Here is a 20,083-nt window from a genome sequence, read left to right as displayed (position 1 = left end):
CCCTGCCCAAATGGTCCTAAGGGGGACCTAGGTCTACACCCCCTCTCCAGTAGGACTGCCAAATAAAGCGGAGGCTGTCCAGTTAAATTTGAATCTTTTTTTAGCATAAGTATATCCCAAATACTGCATTATTCATTGTTTATCTGAAATTTAACTCAGCATCCTGTATTTTGATTTGCGAAATCTGGCAACCCTACCTCCCTGGTGTGTCTTCTTAAGACCCACTGTTGGCCGAGGAGTGAGTATTGCAGAGAAGGGAGAAGTCTGTGGACACAGGGAGTGAACCATCCACATAAATGCTTCAAATCCTCTCGCAGGGGTGCAGGGTGGAGCTGAAGATGAGATGAAAAGAGCAGTGCGCTGCAGGCCAGACACTTCTCCTGGAATTGTTAGGGGCAAACCTGAATTGGGAAATGGACTCTGAAGGCATAACCTCCCAATTTTTAAATATTTGACATGTATTTGAAAGAATTCCAACTTCCTTTAAAATACCACTCAGAGCAAACAAAGCACATGGGCCCTTACCTCTGGTACAAGATAATTCCTACCTTTGCTAATGGCTGTATTATTGCAGGGCCCACACCTGCACTTCAACAAACCTGATTAGATATGATGTCTTAACCGCCGTGGGAGGAGCGCTCATGAGCACACAGCAGCCTAAGCGTGTGACAGAGACATATATTTTGGAGAAGAATATTTATTGGTCAGTCTGCCTGAGGGGCTGTCCATTCTGACCCGGCACTGACCAGTCCTGCTATTAGCCCCTTTAGGAAGGTAGAGGGAAACCAACGCATGTGGTAGAATGAGCGGAGCTCACAGAATAAGAAGCCTAAGAGATGTTACTCGGTTTGACTCTAAATTCCTCATTCTGCAGGAGATGAAACAGAGCTCTGCTTAGAAACAGGAAATGAGTTTGCCCAAACCCAGCTACTGATTCCAGGTCCCCAGTTCTTTCTGCGACATCATGGGCCTTCTCGTATTCAGGAATCCCTTACAAAGGGCAAGGAACGTTGTCCCTTTCCCACAATTTGGGAGCCCCAGAAAACGTGCCGGAAAATTGTGCTTCAAAGAAGGGGGTGGAGAAAAGAAAGAAAAGGAAAGAAAAAGTCTCCTTCCCCCATCTTCCCTACTTCTGAAAAGTAAGAAGAAACAAACCACTCCAAGAATATACAGACATACTCAAAACCAAGAGGGAAGAGAGCGCCGACAAATTGCTAGGTATGCAGGCACTGTTCGTTGCTTGAGGTTAGATGCTGAATATAGAACAGAGTGGCCTTCCAAAGATGTCCGAGGTCCTGAGCCAGCTCAGGCAGCACCCAATCCCCTGGTTTTCCCCCATTTGCTGGCAGGCCCCAGGGGGCAAAGGCCAAGGAATAAGACAGACTGCCCAGACCGGCAGGAGGATGTTCCCCAATAAGACTGACCTGAACTGGATAGAATATTGCCTGCAGGGTGGGGAGAGTCTCAGTGAAGAAGTGGTCCCAGACTTCAGCCAGAACCTCAATGCGATTTTCACCTACATGAGGGCGAGAAGATGGGAGGGGAGAAAGAAAGAAAAGAACTTGGTCATTACTTGCAGGAGAGGCCGACAGTTCCACGTCAAATGGAGCATGGGATGGTCGTGAGAGGAAGATCATTACCTACTTTTGATCCAGAAGTGTTACTACAGTAAACATGGGGTTGGATGGGAAAACTCGACCGAAAACATGCAAATATGCCTTCTCTCCCTTAATCCAGAAAAGGGAGCTGAATTTTGAAAAGCACGCCATAACTGCTATCGTCACGAGAATGGTTACAACGTTATCAGCCCTGTGCTAGATTATTTATCCATAAGCTCTCTCATGAGTAGATGCTAATACCCCATTTTACAGCTCAGACAGGCCAGGTATCTGGGCTCAAGGTCACACAGGTAGAAGGCCAAGCTGGGATTCCAGAACCCGTGCTCTTGCCCATATAATCCAGAAAGATCATGTGCACAGTTATAAATTATTTTGGTTTTCATAATCACTAAGACACTGGCTTTTCAGTCTAGATTTGAGCTGTCACTTGAGAGAGACAGAAAGAGGGCTTAGAACCTATCACCTCCACCCACTGTAACCGGCAGGGCATCATTCTCTGAACAATCACCTGTAAAACACAGGACCCACCTCCTGACACTACGCCTACCCTCACCCCCCGGATCAGGAAGCCCGAGCCCTGGCCAAGCGCCACCCCCAGGCTAGATGGACATAGGGCACCCAACGCCACCAGAAGGCTGTTCGAGGGACTTTGCACCTGCAGGAAAGGCAGGCCCTGGCACAGCAGAGCCTGCACGGTGGCTGCTGTTTAATGACCCAGATAACAGAGCTGACTGGGCACTATCTCTGCTCAGCTGAGGCAGGGAAACTGGGTCAGCCAAGATTAGACCCTGAGAGATGCGTCTGGCAATGCACGGCCAGTTCCACTGAATTGATCTTGAAAGATTCATTTAGTGTTGTCCATCTCTTAATTTAATGGACAACAAAAGCAGTGGCTGGGAGAGAAAACAGAATGAGGGCATGACTAGTAGCTAGCAGGGCCAAAGCTGTGCAGATTTTGAAAGGTCAGAGTGAAATACACTGGAGAGAAATGCAAACCCACAGCACCCTCTACTTTCCCTCACCGTGTGCTAATTACATGTTGCTGGAATCGCTCATTTACTTCTTTTTCTGTCTCCTCCACTAGAATGGGAGTGAGGGCCCCGGCCCTGTCGGTCCTGCTCACCATTCTGTTTCTAGCACTTAGCCAGACACATCAGTAAGTCAATGTTTGGAAATCTTTAAATGAATGAATGGCAAGTATTGAGTGCATAGGTTTTTGCAGACACTAGGGCTGGTGAGTAGAAGGAGGTTACCTTTTAACCCATGGGACAGGACAGAGGAGGACTTAATAGCTAGCTCCAGCACTTTCCTTTGCTCTTAGATAAAGAAACCACAGCATAGGCAACCTGGCTGGGGAGAGTCTGCTTCCTTCTTCTGTGTCTTCATCCTCTTCTGTATTCCCCTTGTGTGCGACTTTTATTTCAGCCCCTCATGCTCACCATGCCCCCCCACTCCATGCCACAGGGCCTTTGCATGTGCTAGTTCCTTTGGCTAGACTGTTCTCGCTCTCCTCTCTTTGCCTAACGTACATCTGTTTATCTTAATATTTTCAACTCCAGCGTTACTTCCACAAGAAAGTCTCCCCCACTGGCCAAATCCCCCTGTTATGGATTGTATTCTTAGTACTTGTCCCAGTTGGGGTTTTATATCTGATGGTGATTTGATTAATACCTGTCTCCACTACCAGGTAGTGAGGGCCTCGAGGACCTGTAATCCTATGAAGTTCTGTTCACCACTGTGTCCCCAGCACCTAGCAAAGTACCTGGTAAACAGTAGATAATCAGGGACTTCCCTGGTGGCGCAGTGGTTAAGAATCCGCCTGCCAATGCAGGGTATACGGGTTCGAGCCCTGGTCCGGGAAGATCTCACATGCCATGGAGCAACTAAGCCCGTGCGCCACAACTACTGAGCCTGCGCTCTCGAGCCAGCGAGCCACAACTACTGAGCCCGTGTGCCACAACTACTGAAGCCTGTGCTCCTAGAGCCCATGCTCTGCAACAAGAGAAGCCACCACAATGAGAAGCCCACGCACCGCAGCAAAGAGTAGCCCCCGCTCACCACAACTAGAGAAAGCACGTGCACAGCAATGAAGACCCAACACAGCCAAAAAAAAGTAGATAATCAATAAATGTTTGAATGAATGCATCAATCACCATTCTCTTTTCAAAGGTAGGCTAGTTCACTGCAGAGAAGAGGTCAGGAAGTCAAAAGGATGGTCTGAAATGTTAGGGCATCCTGGTACCTAAAACCAAGGTGAATCCCAACACCTGAAGAGTATATCTCAAAGGAGAAAAGGCTATGCCAGCTCCTTTATTGATGGCCCTTATCCTAAGTCTTCCATCACAAAGACAAGCAGAGGCCCTCCCGACTGGAGGGAATTGACAGAGAAGCCTGCTGTTCAGTGCTGGTGCCGACTTACTCCCCTTCACCTCCAAGATGGAATACTCATCAGCAACGAAGTCATCCTTCAGCCGGGCAGCAGGAAGGCGCCTCTCCTGGGAACCTGGGTCTAACTGCCTGCTGCAAATTTCAGAGAGGAGTGGAGGTTTGGGGAAGTGTTCAGAGAAGAACATCAGAGAGACACAGGCTAACAACACAGAGCAGCCCCGGGAAGAAAGAGTTAAAGGAAGGAGGTGACTCCATCTCCAAGAACAGCCCACAAGTCAAGGCCTTAGCCCCCTGCAAAGATGAAAGGGGTTTGGATGGGAGGTTCTAGATGACTGTCCTATAAAAACTGTCCTCTAGTTGCCATAGAAGTTTAGATCACCAGAGGTATATAGAATAGGTATGAGAAACTTCTTTAAAGCCAAGGTCACTAAAGCTCTAGAAAAGATTACGGAAAGTAACAAGGCGTATTCTGTCCACGAAAGGGCACCACATAACGAGGGGCTACCTCCATTCCTTCTGCAGCCGTCAGGTGGAGTGGCTGTGTACAAGCCAGGTCAACAAAGCAAAGGTTGTTCAGTGATAGGATGGATCCAAAACTCTATTTTATAGCAAAAGAATCCTTTTATCCAAATAAAATCTTTCTTGGAGTTATAACACACAAAATGAAAAAGTAGAGACGTTCTGGTTAAAGATGTGAAAGACCCTTACAGGGTCCCACCTGGCCCTTCACTGTGCAGAAAGAACCTTGCCACCCAGACCCCAGGACAAGAAGGGACCCAGCAAGAATATCCCGGCCCACTGCTCTCTAGTCGTGCTTTGGGGCAGAAACACCAAACCTTGGATGCCCTTTGTTTATCCCGTCTAGCTCTGTGCCTGAGTTTTCACTCTGAACGTAGCTATGTTAAGTGTCCCTTGGACGACAGACAGTCAACTTTCCCTTTTAAGGGTCCTTGACGCTCTGGTTTTGCTCAGCATCTCTTTCATAATGCTGGCCTTCCGCATTTCCAGGAGCACGGAATACCTCCAAATGACTTACTACCGGGCAGGCAGCCACCTTTCACACTGGTGTACTAGCCTAACTCCAACATGCAAAAGGGCCACGAAGCTCTTGTCAAAGCCAGTCACTCAAAAATAAGGCCTCGGGTTACTGGGTATCTCTAAGGTTGAAAAATCTCAACGTAGTTGCATTTGAGGGAAACAAGGCTGCAGGTTCAGTCAATTCTTGAATAGACGGAGGTTAATTTCAAACCTCTCATTTTCCAAAGGTTTGGGGAGCACTCACTGTGTGCTGGGCACTGGGACCTTCCAGTGGCAATTTCTCATTTTTCTTCCTATTTTGTCTTCCTAGGAGACACTTCACTGGACACAAGTGTCTTTCCCAGGGAAGGGGAAGAAAAAAGGAATGACCTACTGCCTGATAAGGCTGAATCTAGAAGTAAACTTGACCTACAGATAGAGGTCTCTAGGCTGGAATAGGAAAAAAAAAAAAAAAAGAAGGAACCAGTTTGCTTACCTACCATGTGCCAGGTATGGAGCTACGCCAGTTATACTTCTTATACTCCCTACGATCCCTAGTCCCATTTTATCATTTTAAAAATTATTTAAAAAAACCAAGGCTCGGGCTTCCCTGGTGGCGCAGTGGTTGAGAGTCCGCCTGCCGATGCAAAGGACGCGGGTTCTTGCCCCGGTCCGGGAAGATCCCACATGCCGCGGAGTGGCTGAGCCCGTGAGCCATGGCCACTGAGCCTGCGCGTCCGGAGCCTGTGCTCCGCAACGGGAGAGGCCACAACAGTGAGAGGCCCGCGAACCGCAAAAATAAAACAGAAACAAAAACAAAAAAACCAAGGCTCAAAGAAATGAGAAACTTGCCAAAAGTCACCCAAGAAGTAGGTGGTAAGCTGCATCAGGATCCACATTGGTGGGAGCTGAGATTAGCCGTTAGTGGAGCCATGGGGTCGGCCGACTCTTGCCTTTGGCCACCTCCCCGATCCATTCAGTGCCTTTCTATCCTGTCAGCTTGACTCTAACATCTTTTAAGGCTGGGAAATTTTTCTTTGTTTTTTATTTTTTTATTTTTTATTTTTGTGGTACACGGGCCTCTCACTGCTGCGGCCTCTCCCGTTGCGGAGCACAGGCTCCAGACGCACAGGCTCAGTGGCCATGGCTCACGGGCTCAGCCGCTCCGCGGCACATGGGATCTTCCCGGACCGGGGCACGAACCCGTGTCCCCTGCATCGGCAGGCAGACTCTCAACCACTGCGCCACCAGGGAAGCCCTTTTCTTTGTTTATTAAATCACCCCCCATTGAGTAGGTGCTTGCTTAGCCTCCTGTCCCTCAAGTGGGCTGGCCTCCTGACATGCACCACCTCAAGAAACAGTATTACACAAAGGCCAATAGGAAATAGCCTGGATCAAACCAGAGGGAACAGCATGGCAGGATCTGCAGTATAAGTTGTCCCTTCAAAGGAGACCACAAGCATGCATCCCATGAAAACCCCCCTTAACGGGGGTCTCCAAAGAGGTCACCCTAATTCCCCCTCAGTTCCCAAAACACAGTCTGACTTGCATTGCTGGGAGTGGCGAACTCAGGTGGAAATGCTGCCCCCTAGCTGGAGAAGGGGCGGCCGGGGTGAGGCACGCGCTTGCACCCTGCCTCTCTTGGCCACAAGCATTCCAGCCATCCAAGCATCAGAGGCTGAGTCAGAGGCCCGCCGGACGGGGGCTGCCTTGTACTTGCCTTCACACAGCTTAATCTTCTCCTCCACGAACAGCAGTCCTTTTGCTAGAAGCTGGTTCTGCCGAAAGAGAACAAAGGACACAAGAGTTGGGCTACTTCACCAAGTAACAAACCCAGATCCACTCCCAGTGGGCGAGGGCACAGGGTTCCAGGCACTCGGGCGCTGCTCATGCCTCCAGGCTGAAGAAGGCTTCTATCCTCTAGGAAGGCCGAGGCTTCTGGAGGCATCAGTGAGACAGCCCGAAGCAAAGGAAGGAGATGAGAGCCAAACCCAAGTGCCATCCCCGTCCCTCCGACCAGGGAGTGGGCTGCCCCAAGCGTGGCTGAATTCTCTGGAAGGACTAGGGTGGATACCCAATGTCCTTCAAGCCCTTCGTGTAAAACCAGAAAAGGGAGCGTGGAGGCAATGGGAAATTATGCAGAAATCATGGATGTTTTTTATAAAAATGATTTTTTATAAAAACGATAAATCTCTCATGCTAGCATGAAAGAGACTGCCCGCAAGATTTTAAGCAGCAGTGAGTGGGTGTCCGTCCATGAGCGTGTGCGTGGGAAAGTTGGGGAAAGAGGGAATAAGAGGAAGTCCCTTTGCAATTACGACTAACAATGGCTGAGTGTTTTGCATGTATCAGAGCGTTTATATTCTTCAGCTCATCTAATTCTGACCCTCCCAAGAGTCCGGTCAAGTTGGTGCCATTACCCTGACTTTACTGATGGTCGGGGAAGAGGCTGGAACACAGGACACAGAGCTGGTCTTCCTAGCTCCACAAGCCATGTTCCGCCCACTCTGCTTTGCTGCCTTCCAGCAAGTCTTCCCACCCAGACCCCTCCTTCCCTCAGAAGGCTACAGCTGGTCCCACAGGACGCGGGCAGCCTCTCCAAAGGTCACAGAAGCCCAGAGAGTAAGGTTGCCGCCCCACTCACCTCACATCTTTAGATTAGCAAAGGCCTATGCTTATAGGGTAGGGGATACACAGTGGTATATATCCTCCCCAAAACCTAATGCGTTTCTTAGTACTCTCTTTTATAAAACCCTAAAACCCTGTTACAGTGATGATGAGAGCATACATGGCAGAGAAGAAAGAACCTGGACATCAGACAGGGGTTCAAGTCCCAGCTCAGCTACTTTCTAGCTGTGTGATCTTGGACTTCATTTCCCTGAGTCTTGAGTCCCTCATCTACAAAATGGCATCACAACAGCAATATCATAAAGTTCTTATAATAATTAATCATTATAAATACACACACACACACACACAAACACACACAGTGTTTTATGTTCCCAGTAATCAGTGGAAATGGGTAGGGATGACAAACGTTGCTCTTTTAGCCCAACTATCTTCACAAAAGGAGTGGGAGGTAAAGAGAGTCAGTAATGAATGGACCTACATCAAATATATTAAAGTATTTGATCAAAGGTACTATCACATTCCTGTGACTAATACATATACACCAAATTTTATAGACCCTATTAAAATTCACAAGCTATAACCAAATTTAAAAAGTAATTGGCCACCATTTAGTTTCAAGATGGAACCCCAACTCAAAGTTAGAGTGACATCCTATAGGAGTCTACCAACTCTGTTAAAGGAAAAAATTTAAAAAATCAATTCCTTTACTAGGAATCATGGAACAGACAGGTACTGAAGGTGAAACTCTGTGTTCTCTACTTTCTAGCCAAGCACATGAATCCCAGCAGCAAGAAAACACCACAGCACCAAACTGAAACGATCCAAATCAAGACTTTGTGCCAGCTGAGCTGGGCAGGAATGGATGGTGGAGGTGTTTCCAGATGGCAGTCACTCCCCCTGAATGGTTCTGAGAAAAAATCCCAGTTGAGGTCTGAAGTGTCTGCCCGGGTCCCTTTCACTGGCCCAGATGAGGGCCTCAGGGAGTCCCCTTGGCACTCCGTGCAAGGACTCCTGATGCATTGTTCTCTGTCACCACCTCTCCTGCCAACACTGACACCTCAGCCTTCTTCCAAAACATCTACAAACCCTCCTTAATTTCATGTTTCTGAGATGCACCTACAAATGTAAGAGATACTCCTCCCTACGATGCCGGCTTCATAATTTTGTTCCATCACTGTAATTATCTACATTTTAAAGGTATGGGGGGCTAACCAAGGCACTGAGAGAAATAAAAGCCTAGTCCAGGTTATATCATGAGTTAATAATGGAAATTAATTCACACCCTATATCCTATGTGTTAGGATTTTAGGTCCTTAGGAGTGAAGACCACTTAATTTAGTCCTCCTGGCTCTGAGAACAGTGTCTAGAACATAGCAGAAGCTAATAAATATTGAGTATATATTGCCTGTTTTGATGCTACAGACCATTCTTTGGTTTTAAGAAATCAAGATAAGAGATAGAATATTTGTAAGAGGAGAGAAAGTGATATAGGTCCTTAAAATTCTAATACCCCTATGCATTTGTACATCTTGCTCTTATTTTACAAATGGCATTTATTTTCATTTGATAAAAACTGCTTTGCATCTTAAGACATAAACTTTAAAAAGTGGCCTAGGTTCTCCTTCCTTCTCTTTTCTATGTTTTTCCCCTTCATTTTTTGGGGGGCAAAAAAAAATTTTTTTTCAAGGAGAAGAAGTTATTTGTGTACTATGGAGAAATGGAAAACATTCATTTTAAACTTTCTCATGATACACGGCATAGAAATTCTGTAGCTTAGGCCAAAATAACAGTAACAAAAACTTAAAAGGGGCCTTAAGAATCATCTAGTCATTCTCCCCTCTCCCCAGCCCTGTGGTCCAAATCAGCTGGTCACATACAGTTTCCATAATTTTTAGGTGGACATATTTTCCAGGAAGCTAAAGCACCTTTCAAAAGCATCTTGAAAATGTTTACACCCCTACGCTTTGTAGATTTTGCTCTTATTTTACAGTTGAATAAACTGCAGCTAGAAGTACGGTCTCCATCTTTTATTTGGCACGTGCTAAGTGAGTTAGGATCTTTTGGACCAGCCTGGCTCACAGCCCCACTTCTCTGGAGAATCGCCCGCTACCAACGCAGTGGTGCTGTGCCCCATCTTGCATGCTCGAACCATTTGAATCCAGCCTACATCTTCAGCTTAGCTGATTGGCTTGGTGCCTGCCCTCCACCACACCTGGGTCTCAAACTGAGCCAATCATTTTCTCCCCTGGGAATCTGTAGTCACACAGGTCCCCTATGCCCCAAAGGGCCCTGTAATCCTGAGGGCCCGGTGCTCTGAAGGGCCTCATGCTTGGGGTTTAATGCTCTGCAGCTGCCATCTTCACTTCTTAATAGCTTTAGCTTTGAATCTGTGTTTTGTAAGTGAAGCCTGCTGGGGAAACGGAACACACCTCAGGGGCTCAGCCTCAGCTCACTCATGGCCCTGCCTTCTACAGTCACCCCAGGAGGGGTTTTCAGGCCCCTGCTCCCCCCGCCCGCCCGCTGCTCTCCACCCTGCTGGTCTCCCCTGCCCTACCCCACCACTGCCATCCTTCTATTCCCAAGGTGGTGACAGGGTTGCGTGGGCAGGGGCCCAGGCCCTGGTGCTCTGTGGCATCTTGGCGAGAGGCCTGGTGGCAGCCCCCCCACCCTGCCCTGGGCTGGCAGAGCTCTGGCTTGAGTGCTGATGACTCAGCTGGGGGCCTCTCGACCACCCCTGAGCTATGTACCGAGAGCATGAAGGTTACAATCTCTTGGGGGCCCCCTGTCCACGACGGGTTGTGGTCACAGGTCCATGGGAAGGGGAGTGCCTTCCTCACCCTGGTGGGAGCCACATTTTCATTCTGCACTGGGCCCTGCAAATTACGAAGCCCACCCTGTCTGCTGGTCACTTCACCTAAGGACACGCCAACTGGACATCTGTGGGGCTTAAGGCTGCTGAGACCTAAAAAAAAAGAAAGAAAAAAGAAAAGAAAACCAGCCTCGATTTAGACAGCTATCTTGCACTGTTTGTCTTTCGAAGTGTCTGTTCCCTCTGGCCTCACCTGCCAGTATTCCCAGCCCCGGACAAATGCCTGACTCTAGAAGGTGCTGAGAAAATGTATGGGAACAGAGCTGGAGAAGATCCTGACATTTCTCTTGTCCCACTCCCTGCCTGATGGCACCAACCGCATCACCTCCCCAGCCCAAAGGCTTCAAGCCAAAAAAACATTACAAGTTAACATTACTAGTGAACGTAACTAGCTAACATTACTAGTTAACATTCAATAGCAGCCACCTAGGAAATGGGCCCTTTGTCACTTAATGCAGCCCCCATAAATGAACTTGGACGGGGAATACACAGCACTCTAAGGAAATGGCAGAGGATCCGGAAGTAAAAAACAGCTGACCTATCTGTTTTTATTAAGACATCGAAAATGGGCTGCCAACAGAAGAACAAGGCTCAAAGGAAAAATGCAAAAAACAAGGATGTCTGTGGAAAGGCATCCAAAACCATGCAGCCTTCAGGGGGTTGGAAAGACCGAGCTCATCCTGGGTAATCACGGAGGGTGGGCAGGACGTGGCGAGGAAGGCAGAGGAGAGGGTGAGCCGCTGTAGTGCAGGGCTTGTCAGTGTCAACCACATGCATCTCCAGTCAAGCAGGCTCCTCCTCGACCCGGCCAGAAGGACTCAGGAAAATGGGGAACCAACAAGCTAGGGGGTGAGGAGAATGATGCTATTCCCACACAAGGTAGGAATTCTGTAAATGCTTAAGGCTGCTAGCCGCCTGTCGCTTCTGTGCTTTAGCAGTGATGATAATAATGAGAATACAAAGAAGGACGGTGGAGTTTTTTATTGGTTTTTGCTCTTTGTCAGGTCCTGTATTATACCCTTCTCATGCATTATCTTGCTCTACCTTTGCCACAAACTTATCCCCTTTATATAGATGAAGAAACTGAGGTTCAGAGAAGCAACGAGCAAATGTGAGACCAGAATTTGCACCCAGGTTGGCTGGAATCCAAAGCCCAAATCTTTCCCCCAGGATATTACTCTGGCTTACTTCAACAATGATTAAAAAAATACTAAGGTGAACGGCTATCATTCATTCATGGCTCACTTTTTGTACAAAGCACTTGATATATGTCATCTCATCTAGTCACTGCATCAACCTTTTGAAGTAGGTCCTATGATTACAACTAGATTACCACTAAGAAGATTCAGGTTCAGAGAGGTTCAGTAACGTGCCTACAGTCACACAGCCAGTAAGTTTTCTAGCAAGGACTGGGATCCAGACCTTCCTGGCAGAAAGGCTGGTGCTTTTAGGTAGGCATCACACTCTTCTGCCCTATCAGTTGGAGAGGTTTTCAATGCCCTTGCCCACAAGGGAAAGCAGATGAGATCCATTCTGTTCAGACGCTGGGGGCAGCTGGCTTGGCAATTTCAGGCCATGTAACTGGGTTCCACCAAAGCTTCCATCCAGCTGGGTCATTGCTGCTGCCCAATCCTGCTACTAGCTTCTCAACTTCCGCCTCTCCAAAAGTACTTTCCTGGGGTCTCCCTCTCCACTACCATATGTGATGTCTGGCAAGGCATACACCTGGCTCCCAGGTGGATGCTATTCCCACAGGAGACATTCTTTCCCATCCCAGAGGTGTCTGGCAGCATGTCACTCTGCCTACTGAGAACTTGTATTAACCAATAATTCCATTCTAGGCATTTGTTTTTGGGGATAGCAATGTCTGCAAAAGTTGCTGTCGTTGGCACCAAGCCAGTGATGGAAATCATGGGCCACCTCCATTTTTTTTCTCTTCTGTAACTTTGAAAGTACAGCCATCATCTCTTAGGATGTCTACATTTCCTGTGAACCTGGATGCCTTCCTAGATAAGCAACAAAAAGTCTTATAAATACAACTCACCCCCAGGACCAGAGACTTCTTAATAAACCAGTCCTGGGGGGTGTGTGTGTGGGTGTGATGTGACCAGGGAGAAAGCCCCAGATGGGGAATGAAGAAAATTTGAAACTTGGTACAAGTTTAATCTTCATTTAGCACCATTTCACTGGTAAAAGGGTAAAATTCACTAAAAGGGTGAATTGGGGCTTTTATCAAAGTTATTTTACAAGGAAGCAGGAAAATAGTCCCATGTCTGTTTTGCTGGGTACTAAAAAAATAAAGTAAAATAAAATTTAAAAGCACTGAAACTTCTCTGGGGTTTTCAGGGGATATCTTCAGGGCATTTTTAACATTTAAAGTATAATCCAAAAGATTTTCTTCTGTGGCCAGATGGCCTGGGTTTGATCTCCGCTCTACCTTTTACTAGCTGTATGATTGTGGATAACCTTCCTTTACCCAGGTTCAGCTGCAGTATGTGCTAAACGGTAATAATGAAATTTTCCTCATCAGCTGTCAGGAGGAAAACATGACTTAGTGCAGGAAGGATGCTTAGAGCAGTTCTCAGACTTGAGCACACATGAGAATCACAGGGGACTTGCGAAAACACAGGCTGCTGGGCCGCAGTCCCCTTAGTTTCTGACTCAGTTCATCTGAGGTGGGGCCTGAGAATTTGCTTTTCTGACACATTCTCAGGTGATGCTGAAGATGCAGGTCCAGGGACCACACTTTGAGAACCAACCGCTCAGAACTGTTGAACAATGCCTGGCACATAAATGCTTGAAAATATTAGCTGTTGTTACAATGATGGTTGTTTTTGTCTTCCTTATAGCTGTGAAACAGCCTCCAAGAAAGGTCGCCTGTTGCTTTCCAAGTCTAACAAGTATTTCTCAGACCTCCCACCTCGGTCTTTACGTCTTATGGCCACTGAGTTGCTGGATGTTTCCATGTATTTGGATGTTTCCACTTTTCCAGCATCTACCCCTGCCTTCCATCCCTTCCCCCAATGGTTCCCTAAACCTGGCTCCTGCCATTTCTGGCCTAGTCTACTTGGAAGTCACCCAATTTCATCCAGAGTGGGTTCCTGAAAACACATACCCATGTGGACCTAGACACTTACATGATATCAGGGGGAGTTCTGTTCCCACAGAGCCAAAAAGGATGATAAAATCCCTAGGTACACCTCATTTTCAGAGCTAGTCTTCAGGTGATATATTTGCAGCATTTGGTACCTACATGTTCCCTCCTTAACAACTGAATGTGTAATAACCTCGGTCCAATGAGTCTGAAGAGTTGCCATTTCAGCATACCCATTGATTTCCATCCTTCTCTCAATTATATTAAGATCTGTGGTTATCAATTTCAAGACTCATTTTTCCATTTATCTTCATAAAATTGCAGGAAAGTCCAATAAATATATTCAAATAATTGCATAAAATTCAAGTAATTGCCGAGGAGATTAAGTATGGCAAAGAGGGCAGCCTGAAGCATCCAGGGGTCCTCCTGGCAGCCCCCAGACTAGCACCTTTTTTCTCCCCTCTCAACAGACAAGGGGAGCTTTAAGCTACCCCAATGTTCACAGACTCCCCAAGGCCTCTCTTCCAAGTACTGGCCAAATCCAAGATGCAACTTCTAACGATCTTCTCACCTAAAGACATCATCCTCTCCCCTCTTGCTTGTCTTCTCACTGGAGCCCAGGTCCTCTTGTTCAAAGCCCCTCTATATACTGGCCCCAATTTTACCTTCAAAGCAGAGTATATGGGAATTGTGCCTTACTACCTTCTGCTCACCTAATCATCTCTTTTCCCCTTTTGGGAATCCCGTTTGTTTTAGAAGCCTTCCCAGGTGGATTAAAGAAGATTATTATTTAATAATCTTAAAGATTATTAAGATAATCTTTAAGATTATTATTAATCTTAAATAATAAGATTATTATTAATAATAAAGATTAATAATCTTAAAGAATAGTAAAGATTATACTGGGCCTGTTTTTAAGCCTTTACCATCCACTCAGGGTTTCGGTTAACACGATGCCGTGTGTTCTCTATACGGATGCATCTACCTCCCTGCACTCCAATTTCAAACTCCATGGTGACCAGGATGCTTCCATGGGTCTCCCCTTCAGCTCCCTGCCACGTGCCACACGCCCTTAATGAACCTTCTCTGATAATGATGAGCTAAGGGGAAAGTGGCCTCTTGTGACTGCCACAGATACGAGCAGTAGATGGAAACCTTTACATCAAACTTTACATCATCCGTGCCCTACTGACAAGTATGGTGGCCAAATTTCCCCTTAGGTACTATCTTATTCAAAGCCACTGACTACACACTGAGTCTCTGTATCAAGCGAAACTCTAGTTCCACCAAAAATAATTTAACTTCCTGGGCTTGGGGAAAAGCTTTCGATAGACACAACACAACCAGCAGATGCAGAAGCACAGAAAGTATGATCTGCCACCTCTCGCATCCCCAGGCCCCAGACCACCAAGGCACCTAATCAGGTAAGAGAAAAATGCAGAGCATTTCCTGTCAACCATTTCCAAAGATAAAAGGAACCAATGATCCCCGCAGAGCTGTCTCTAGGATATAGAGTTCCTGTGGGAAACCCCAATTTTCCTTCCGGGTGCAATTCAAAACAGCTGGAGGAAAAAGGTAAATCAATACTGGAAATGTCAACGATTTTTCTGGCCGCTGTCTTATGGAAATCTATCTGTGCTTTCGTCAGTCAAACAGCCTGTCTTCTCTGTGTGCAGAGACACAAGATAAGCAGCATCTTTCCGCCTGCTCTGCTCCTGCCCTCACCTCGGGTCATTTTCATTACTCTTCACTGAAGACAATCTTTCTGTGAGTCTTTCTTCAAAGCTGCAAAATGAGAATGTTCACTTTCAAAAGCGGAGCCACAGTGATGGCTTTTTTTTTTTTTTTTTTTTTTTGCGGTACGCGGGCCTCTCACTGTTGTGGCCTCTCCCGTTGCGGAGCACAGGCTCCGGACGCGCAGGCTCAGCGGCCATGGCTCACGGGCCCAGACGCTCCGCGGCATGTGGGATCTTCCCGGACCAGGGCACGAACCCGTGTCCCCTGCATCGGCAGGCGGACTCTCAACCACTGCGCCACCAGGGAAGCCCGGTGATGGCTTTTACAAGTAGTAATCTCTGGGGTGGGGGGTTGGGTCCCAGGAGACAGACCTCATTGCTGAGTCCAGATGTCCAGGCGGGGTGGGGGGGTGGGGGGGTGGGGGGGGTGGGGGGGTGGCCATCTCATCCTCCACACGGAGGAACCCACTCATCATCTTCCCCAACAGCCACGTCCATGGCATTTGGGTCTTACCTGTCCCCCCCCACCCCCGGTTCTGTTCCTCACTTGTCCCCAGACCTTCCTCCCTCCTCCTTGCTGGAGGAATGTTCTTTCTGGAGCCCATTGTGACTTTCCCTCTTGAAACTACATCCGATAGTTGAGTGTGAAGGCTGAGGTCACCTCTATCAGCCTTGCCTCCTGGATTTCCCTCTTCATCTGAAAAGCTCTTCTTGGTGTGGCTTTGAAACCAGCCCATTTTCAAGGGTGCTTAGGGAAGGACTTTCCAAACCTGAGTCTCTCTTGAACCACCTTCACCACTTGGTCACAGCCAGGGCCACATACACTATTATTCTTTGTATACTATTTTTCTTCAATCAATCCACTTTTTAAAAACATAAATATGTTTATAAAAGAAACCACAGCAACACCATTTACCATAAATAGAATGTAACTCAAGGATCAACTCAATGTCAACAAAATGATGTTATGTAATCCTAATTAGACATTGCTTCTAGCTGAAGACACTAATTTTGAAACCTGCTCTCTCTTCCTTAAACAAGAGATCACCAAGCCTTGCAGAAGTTTAACAGACACAAGGGCACAAACCAAGACTCTCCCTGGCACGATCAGAAGTGCTAAAGGAAAATAAGGAAAGGAAACACTTAGCACAAAGGCGAATGTTATTTAATACCATTGTGCGCAACTCCTAAAATCTCTCATGTATCTGTGGTGGACAACCCCTCCCTCTCTCCCAATAAAGTTTATTGAGCATCTACTATGTGCTGGGTAATTTCTAGGGACTGGAGAACCAAACACATTTTAAAAAAGGCTCTGTGCCCACATGAGACTTAAAACCTACAGTTTAATAAACAGTGTCTAGGATAGGCTTTTCTCCAGTCTAACACCTTAAACTAAGGAAAAACCCAGATTCAAAACTGTGAAAACCAGTTCATACCCCACACCCCCAGAAAGAGACTCAATATTCACCAAGCAGTTTCTCTGATTAAGCACTCGATAAAAAATGACATGTGGTTACCAGCTGTTAAGTGTCTGGCATACTTTGTAAGCAGCACTTACTGCCCCCCAAACCTCAGGGCTTTCCAGATAAATAAATCCCCACCCAAATGCCCTTCCCCACCCATCCGAGGGGTAGCCCCCAAAGCCAAGACATGACTGACATTTCAAACTTGACCGAAACCACACAGAACCCTGTCTATTTTAAATGTCAATGAGGAAGGCAGCTGGGCTGGCAGGTTTCACCAGGAGGGACTGAAAAACCACTTCTCTGTAGTTGGATTTAAAACTCAATCACTAGAGACAGCAAGAGAAGAGAGTGAGGACAAGACTGACCTTTGAGTCAAGGGCAACTGAAATGATTCACATTTGTGACTAATTATCTCTTTTTTAATCTTTGTTTGTCTCTCCCTGGACAGGGGTTTTCTTTCAAGCAGCTGAGACATTTGACCTGATTGAATTCCAGCCTTCTGCTGGGTCTTGCTTTGTCCAGATTTAGAGTGGCCAAGTGGTCATTTTCTGGGGTGTGTGGGTGTGTGGGCATGTGAGAGAGAAACAACTGACACTTGTCATTCTTTTAAAGTGCACATAAAAGTTTAAGCTTCCTGATTTATGGAAAGAAACTGGAAGGATGCCTGTGTTGTTTTTAAAAGCTAAAAACTCTTTAAACTGTCTTAGAAGTATGCTCACCTGGGATACAGAATAATATCACCAACCTGAAACCAATTTAGTATGGACTTTTATGTCACCTTCCCATTAAAAGGGATGGATTACACTTTAGAATAACAAATATGTATACAGTTGACCCTTGAACAACGCGAGGGGTTAGGGGCACCAACCCTCCGTGTAGTCGAGAATCTGCATATAATTTATAGTTGACCCTCCGTATCTGAGGTTGTTTTGTATCCACAGATTCAACCAACCATGGATCCTGCAGTACTATAGTATGACTATTGAAAAAATCTGTGTGGGGACTTCCCACCACGTGTCTTTGGATGGAGTCAGGAAGGCATCTCGTGTCAGTGGATTAGAAACCATCCTGACTGCACCTGGAATCTTGAACTCATTAGCTGCATAACAACAGTGTCTAGGCAGGAGGGATGTTAGCTTATCTGATTCAATCTATCTTTAACAGAACAGAGAGGCTTAGTGACAAGAAAGAACTTGGCTAAAGGGACACAGCATTACACTCAGTTAGGTACCATACACGGAGTGGGAGGGAAGTGGGAGGGAATGGCACTAGGAAACCAGTTCTCAAAGTGTGGTTTGGGGTCCCCTGAGGGATCACCCAGACCTTTTCCTCATGGTCAAAACGATTTCCTTAACAACACTAAGCTGTTATTTGCCTTGCATCCTCCGTGAGTGTACTGTCGAATTTTCCAGAGTCTAGGTGCAATATTTTCCAGACGGGCAATATCACAATAGACTGACTATGAAGCAGATACGAGGATCCAGTCTGCAGGCAGAGATTTGCAGACATATAAACAATACCACTCTCCTATCTTTTTATTTTCAGAGAGTTATTTTTCATAAAAATGCTGTTTATGCTAACATGTAGTAGGTTTATTATTTGAATGAATTAAGGCACACAGTAAATTTTCTCAGGCTTAATTTCTAATACGGTGAAAATACATAGAGATAACCCAAATAAATGATCCTTTTTAAGAGCATAAAAGGGTCCTTGAGACCAAAAAGCCTGAGAACCGCTGTCTGAGGCTATAGTCTCCATAAGAGCAGGGACCACGTTTGCCCTGTACGCCTCCACTGCCACTGCACTGCAGGGCCCAGCACGTAGTAGGGCTGCACTGCAATGCCCAGCATGTAGTGTGAACTCAGGATACATAATTTTGGATGTTGAAGGCATGTCCAGGTGTACAGTATCGTTCACCCCTTTAGGTACATGTACCCATGTGCACAATATAACACATGCTCAGACCCACACAGCTTACCTGAAAATAGTCTGTAATGAACGATCCAAGTTCACTCTTCAGCAGCCTCCTGGAAAGAGAGAAAAACCGTCAAGCAGCCCTTGATGCTACAGCTCCTGGAGTTCACAGATGCGTGGTGAATTGCCGTGCTCACCAGTGGCACAGGGGCCGAGGCCAGGCCTGAGCCGGAAGTGTGCTTTCCTAGGCCCCAGTAATACCCCACCCCCACCAAGGTCATTAGGAATTGGGGCGGATGGAACTCCTAGAAGGCATCTGCTCCTTAGTTCACTTTTACAGATAAAGCATCTCAGCCACAGGAGATCCCAATTCTAACAGAGGTGGAGGCAGGCAGGGGCACCTGGCTTCACATGCAGCAAAAAAATAAGGAAGAGAAAGGCCATGGTTTTGTAATTCCCCCTCATTTGCAGACTTTACGGTTTAAAATGCATTTTTCATACATTCTTCACCCAAGGATTGTAAAGTGTGTGTGTGTGTTGGGGAGCAGTTATTATCTCTCGTGTATAGATAAAGAAATTGAGGCTCAGAGAGGTCTCCCAAATAAGTCAGTGGCAGAGTTAAGATTCAAACCCAGACCTTCTGCAAATTCAACATCTCTTTGCATAACCCTACCCAGTCTCACCTCCAAATCCATCGGAGACATTGAGCTTGGTGCCATGGTTTCGGTGGCCTTACTGCCCATCCCAAAGGGACTTAAGAGTCCTTCAAAGGAGACCAGATCGATTTTACTTATCCAGCACAAACATTTATTCTGCTGTTCTTTATGAGCCAGACGTTATTCTAGCAGCAGGCTTGCAGAAGTGAACAAGACAGGTGAGGTCTCTGCTCTCAAGAAGCTTACATCCTTGGGGGGAGGGGTATGGAGAGCTAGCAGGTTAATCGATACACTCCCGAGGTAAGTGCAAAGAGTCTTAAGTGCTGAAAAAATAAAAATAAAAAATGGCGGTATTGGCACCAGACCTCCTTCTCCCTGAGAGAAATCATGGGACTATCCCTACTGCTCTTTCTTTAATTTGATCCAAATAAGCTGAGGAAGCTAAAATCAAGAATCCAGGGAAAAAAAGTCTTCAGGACTTCCAATAATTTCATTTACTCATCCCACTGGACCCGGTTACAGAAGAGCAAACACTCAAGCTTCTGACAACACCTGCTGGGTTTTAACTCCTCAAAAAATGCATTCTCACGTGTCGCTGTAGGATAAACAGGAAGTTACAACAAGATGTCACAAGGTGCAGAAGATAGACACAATAAGACTGAGTCACAAGAAGAAGAAACACCCATGATCTAA

General features: G+C 46.6%; 1 protein-coding gene across 3 annotated transcripts in view; it reads right to left on the bottom strand.

The window, feature by feature from the left end:
• Window positions 1–20,083, bottom strand: part of PRR5L (proline rich 5 like) — a 70,544-nt gene that overhangs the window by 15,135 nt on the left and 35,326 nt on the right. The window contains exons 4-7 of one of the 3 annotated variants that reach the window (XM_081240074.1): window positions 18,799–18,847; window positions 6,745–6,802; window positions 1,425–1,516; window positions 198–380 (exon numbers count right to left, since the gene is read on the bottom strand). In XM_081240074.1, the coding sequence (XP_081096200.1) occupies window positions 198–380; window positions 1,425–1,516; window positions 6,745–6,802; window positions 18,799–18,847 (382 nt within the window). The remainder of the gene's footprint in view (window positions 1–197; window positions 381–1,424; window positions 1,517–6,744; window positions 6,803–18,798; window positions 18,848–20,083) is intronic. The other 2 variants (XM_081240075.1, XM_081240076.1) reach the window with 2 other exon arrangements.

This window comes from Mesoplodon bidens (assembly GCF_964165515.1).
Source record: "Mesoplodon bidens genome assembly, chromosome: 7".
Lineage (NCBI taxonomy): Eukaryota > Metazoa > Chordata > Mammalia > Artiodactyla > Ziphiidae > Mesoplodon > Mesoplodon bidens.
Note: the sequence above shows the minus strand (reverse complement) of the source record. Positions and strands in the feature narration are given on the sequence as shown.